The sequence below is a fragment of the Grampus griseus genome (genome assembly GCF_964374135.1).
Source record: "Grampus griseus genome assembly, chromosome: 17".
In the NCBI taxonomy this organism is placed as follows: domain Eukaryota; kingdom Metazoa; phylum Chordata; class Mammalia; order Artiodactyla; family Delphinidae; genus Grampus; species Grampus griseus.
The window spans coordinates 28575676-28581702 of record NC_139011.1 but is presented as its reverse complement, the minus strand read 5'-3'; the positions used below and the strand labels follow the sequence as shown (position 1 = coordinate 28581702).

The following is a 6027-nucleotide window of genomic DNA, read 5'->3' as shown; positions in this document are numbered from 1 at the left end:
AAAATGATTTCTAAATATGCCACACTTTTATGAGCCTAAAATTGGGAGGTTAAAAATGTAAATTAAGCATCTGCAGGAAGCTGAATAACCAAAACAATCCATATAATTATGGCATCTCATTCTGAGGTTGATGGCAAATTCTTCATTCACGACCTGTGAAAGACTTCTCTTGTCCTTAAAGTCAACATTAAGGCATGCCAAGTTTCCTATAAGAAAATTATTCTAATGATAGCTTTAAATGTTACAGTTCTATAATTATAAAATATTCTCCTAGTAGATACATAGACTTGAGTGTACATAAACTTGCACACTAGCAAACAGAAATGATAGGTGCACTCTTAAAAGTAACCCATGGATTTTTGAACTCAGTTTTTTATGTTTAAAATAACATCTTACTTTTTACAGTGCTAGTGCACAAGTCAGGCCAATTACTTCCCAAGGCTTATGCCCATATGAAAGTTGGAAGGAAAGAATATTATAGAATACTATGAACCATAAAATGATATGGCTGAAAATCAGCTGAAAGCCGATATGTCAATTCTCTTTACAAATCATTTTATACTGAGAAAAGCCAGTGAGATTTCATCGTAATTCTTTTTATTGTAGTCATTCTTTATGCCCAATTCTGGGAAAGGGTAAACCCCATTACAGAGAACTATAAGGATCTGTCTTATTCCTTTGTCACAGTGGAATATAGTTGGTGGTATTAAATCTTGCTGAACAGGTGAACCATTGGTGAAGGTTGTGAATCTCTTTTGTCAGACCACATTTTTGTGGTAGCAGTTATTGCTGCAATGGAATCTGGCCTTCAGATTGGAAAACCTTCTCCTAATATATACATAGAACATTTGTTGTTTAACTTTATATGAATAATACAGGTTTTGCATGTGCCTGTCATTGCACGTGTGAAAGATGAAGCCTAAAATGTTCAAATCTTCTTGCCCAGAATTTTTGCCTCTCACAAAGAAGTAACAAAAAGTAGAGCCACTTGGATTCACACCTTTAATTCCTGATATTCAACTGACATAATTCTCACTCACTCATTTATCCTTATGCCCAGCAGCAAAGAGAAGGCACAAAGGAATTTGGTAGGGCAGTCTCTTTGTCTAAATTTGCACCTCGAAGGACATGTGCCAGTACTGGTCCAGTTGGGTCCCTAAAACAATTAAGTATGAGAGGGATGGACTCATATTTTAAGCAGACAGTAAAGCATGTGAGACTGATAGCAAGGCAAGTAGCTAGGTAGTATAGCATCAAGGGGCATGGCAATTTTGTGGGTAAAAACACCCACAGCCACCAAGAATTTCATGGTTCCAAGCAGTCCTGTAATCCTCTAAACTACAAACCAGCTATGAAATGGGGAGCCTGGAGGAAAGACATTCTTCTTATGAGGGAGCCAGTACATCATATGAGATGGTCTGCTTTAGGAGCTCCAGATGGCTAAAAAGGACACACAACATTACAAAGAAATCACGGCAGCTCTGCCACAAACAGTTTAAGGTGAACTAAAAAGGAACAGTTTTTATTAAAGTCATTAAGACAATTAAACTGTTCGTTAGCAGCCTGTAGATCCCGGTAGTAATAGAGAAAGGCAGCTTTCTTTGTGGTACTCACCGCTTTGGGTCTCAACGCTGAACAATGAGCTGTCTTCTTTTAAGATTAGGAAGGTGACTCTAAGTTTAGTTTTCTAAAACCTGGTAAAAAGTTAAAGACCTAAACTATGGACCTCTGCAAAAAGAGTTCTGCTTCTCCAGGTCTAGCAATAAAAGCTCTCATAGATAACAACCAGCACCATGTTAAAGAGATAGGCGTAAAGTCACAAATCTCCAGGAAGACTCCAAGACCAGCACCATAGCTATGGTCTGTTCAGTGACTATAACAGTATCACCTGATGTTGCCAAAGTACTTCTAAATAAATATATTTAGAGCCCCAGACCCTCTTTATCAGATTGGAAAAAACAGTGTCTAAAGTTCAGGGTTTTTTGTTACCTGTGTTACCATCACTTTAAATTCAGTTAATCTTTTTCTTGAATTTAGGCACTGACAGGATGAACTACAGCTACACAGCTGAATACCTGGGGAAATCATAACTGATTAAGGCAGTTGTCTAAATCCTGTCAACACAGCACTAGAGGAGACACCCAGATGATGTTCTGAATTGGTTCCTTTTGGAGTAATGGTCTGCCCACATAAAAGGAGAAGTTAAAAGAGATATGCCCTATATATCTGCCCTATATACGAGCAGATTTAAATAATGTTGACATAAGTAAGCATATACTTACTATATTTCAATTTTAAAAGTTTAAGGAAGAAAAGGAAGAAATATATTCTAAGTCTTTTTTTCCCTGAATATTTTTTCCTAATTGGGATATATACATATATTTATATGAATATATATGTAGGAATATATATCCTTTAGATCACATCAGAACTATATGTAGTTTGGTAGCACTACAACATTCATTAATTGCTTCCAAATGAAGAGCTTTGACTTTTTCTCCTTTAGCATCAGTTTTACAGAACTGAAAAAACGTCCTAACACCTGATTCTCAAATTTGTCTTACTTCAGAAGCTGAAAAATCAGGCTTCTCATTAATTGTTTGTCTGCAATTTGACTAATTAATCCTGTTTCATCAATAAATAAAAACAAAACTCAGCTGATGCCATTTAGCATCTCTGAATAAACATGTATTTTTTAAAAGTATATTTTAAAAAAACACACAGCTCAGACCTACTCACGAAGCCAAGGAGATTATTCCCTTATTGCCTCAACGTCACGCAAAGTAGATCCTCAAGCAGGCTAGAATCTGAAAATTTATATATAAACCTCAGAATATGAAATTTATACTGCTGTTAAGCCGGCCTCAACACATGAGAGTCACGGTAAAACAAAAGTTTCTTCAAAAAGCAGTAGAAAACAGAAATCATGTCTATATTATACCAACTATTTCCAAATCAGCAATAGTCTGTTACATAGGATAAGGTAATCCAGCTACATCCAGCTTCCTCTGATGTCCATATAATTTACCATTTTAACCTAATAATTCTTTCACACACCTGTCCTCACTATTTTTATTATCCTCTGATCTTCTCTTTTTGCATTTCGCTTTAACCCTTACTAACACATAGTGTACCTAACTCATCAAATCAATCTGACACCCACAAGAGCTCACTCACATAAATATCCTGACTCACACACTCTGCCAGCCAAAGTCACCCACATATTCCACAGTCTTCAATAACAACAAAAACTTCAGACATTAGAATTAGGCTTTAGAATCTACAAAGAAATCACTTTCTCACCTCCCCTTTCCTGCCCTCCCACCCCAATTCCCAGCTCCAGTCCTCTTTAAGAATGGCCCCACTGATCCTGGTAACACAGTAATGGAAACTAAAACAACTCTTGAAGTGGGAAGTTGGAAACACCTCAGAGAAGAATTCTAAAATGCAAGATATTTCTGAGGCTGCATTCCCCATCCCCTTCTTGAACCATAACCGTACCAAGACACTGAGTTAGCATGGATGCTAGGTGTGTGTTTTACAAAGTATTTACTGTTTTGCTCATGGTGCTTCTAATCAAGCAAGTTTGAATTCATGAGGCAAGATCTCACAGGTACTCAGGGCCTGGATATTAGGTGCTCAGAATGATGCCTAGACCATTGTTAGGGGCAGGTGGATTCTGGTGAGGAGTGCAGTTCCCACTGAGTCAGTGTGTTTAGTCTGTCTCTCTCTCTTCTCATTTTAATATTTTTGGCTGTGAGCTTAAGGACTGCTGGATCCTGGCGCAATGACTTGTTGCTTGGCCTGAGTAAATGACACCAGTTTCTAGGCACGGTCCCCAAGAGTCTAGCTGCACTTGTATTGGAGGTTTTCTCCAAACAACAACAAAATGTCACCTGGGAGTGTGCCTGAGCCAATCATGAGTCAACCTGCCTAGATGCTTAGATATCTGGAAATAGGATAAAAACATCTTATTCTTGCCTCTCTGGTGTGAGAACCAGGAAAGACTTCAAGAGTGCGCATAACCAGTATGATAGCTAAATCACAAACAGAAAATGAAATTTATATCAGCAATTAATTTTACTTCATCTAGAAAATGGGCATGTGACACTGCCTAATATCTGACACTACCATTCTGGGTTAAATTCAGATTGTTTGATTTATATAATTTTATTTTACTAGAAAGTTTATTCTTATGACTTAGTTACCACTTCTATGTACTGGAATAGTTTTGAATATAACATATGTGCTTTTGCATTTTTAAATAATCAGTATCCTCAAGCTTCGAAATATTCAAAGTCAAAACCCCATATTTTAGTGTTTAGCCAAATTACAGGAAGAATAAATTTAGCAAGAAAATGGATAAGCACCTTTGAGAATTAAATGTAAGCCTTATTATGTGATTAGCGCTTACATTCTTTTTCACAAAATAGGTTGCTGATTGATCCTACACCTCCTAGTGTCCAAAGAATAATATCCCATATCATGTAAAAGAAATCGTTTGCACACTGGATTGTTAGAAGTATTTTGCTATAGAAGTAGAAGCTGATGGCCATTACAGATTAATTACTCTCAGCTCTTGAGGACTGGTGAAGCTGGTTGTGGTTTCTTCATGCATCTTACATGGCTTTTCTTCTACATAAAAGTACATAGAGAACAAAAACACTCACTGGCTGTTCGTTTGGGAAATAGACTTTCCTCGCCAGGCAAATAAACTGCACTGTTACTTTTAAGAAATGTGTTGTGTTTTGTTTTGCTTTGCTTTGTTCTGTTCATATAAAATGCCAAGGCAGACTCTCAAGAAGTTCACAACCAGAATTAACTCTGTACAGCGAGAGCATCTTCCTCTACCAAGGACAGCTCCAGGGTGTTTTCATTAGTGCTGGTTTTCATCCTGAAGTTGAAGGAACCGTAGAGTTTCGCAGACTCTTTGGAAGAGGCAAACCTGTCACGCCGATATAGCTCCCCCTTCCACATGGACATCATTAGCAAACAGGAAAGAACGACCCCCCCAAGCGTGAGAAGGCAGAGGCCGGCAATCACACAGCGGTCTAGGTGGGCCCCCAGCCTCGCGCTCTCCTTCTCCAGACGTTCCATCTCCCGGGCCGGCACAGTGTTGGGATCCACAGTCACATCCCGTGGGACAACGTAAGAGATGATCACCAGCAAGATGCCAGTGACCAAGAACAAGATGGCGCTTATGAAACCATAGTCTACTGACTTCCCTGAAGAGGTGGCTTCTGAGCTTGCATCATCTTCATCTTCGGATATCAGCGATATGGCAGCCTCGGGGGACCACTCATTTGGATTTCCCCAGCCAAGGTCTCCCAGGTGCTTACTCCCTTTTGCTGAAGGGGAGCGCCGGTTCCTTTGCTCCAGGTTGATATTCTCATCCACATAGGTAAAAGAAGTTTCTAATTCCTGGCTACAGCAGTCACAGACTTTCTGTTCTGCTGTTATTTGGTTGTTCCCTGAGTTGAGAAGCCCTGGTGGCAAGAAGTCTAGCTGAATAGCACTGTCTTGCAGTGAGGGGGAAGGGGATGCTGGAGAAGGGCTAAGTTTAGACCCTTCCCTCTCTGGTGCTCTTGGTGTCGACGTACAATGTCTCTGGCAGCAGAGAGCAGCTTTAGTGGCTGCTGCATCTGCCTGGTCCCTGGGAAGCCCTCCTGAACTCCAGTCCACAGCATCACACAGGGCTGCCTGGCTGCTCTTCTTAGCAAGATAGTGGAGCTCCATTGGAGCTAGTCAGACATCCCCCAGCAGCTTCCAGAAAGTCTGCCAATAGCAACACAGTTAGATAAGAACCCAACAGGAGCTAAGGCCGTACCACCAGCAGTATTGCTCCTGAGGCCCTCATCTCCTTTGTAGCCACAGGTCTTGACACTTCAGCCCCAATTCCTCCTAAAAGAGGTAAGAGAAAGGAGAGGCTACCTAGTGGTGGGAAAGTGTGAGAAGGGCAAATCCTCTGTCTTATCACAGGGATTAACACTGAGAAATTTAGGCCAGGGTAGAAAAGGAACATGGAGG

The 6027-nt window shown here is 40.0% G+C and overlaps 1 protein-coding gene across 1 annotated transcript; it reads right to left on the bottom strand.

Annotated features, from left to right (window-relative positions):
- Positions 1–4818: 4818 nt before the first annotated feature.
- TMEM74 (transmembrane protein 74) lies at positions 4819–5736 on the bottom strand (the record flags this gene model as incomplete). Its single annotated transcript, XM_082674811.1, has 1 exon — positions 4819–5736. The coding sequence occupies one exon, from the start codon at positions 5734–5736 to the stop codon at positions 4819–4821; it is 918 nt and encodes a 305-aa protein (XP_082530937.1).
- Between the last annotated feature and the right edge of the window lie 291 nt (positions 5737–6027).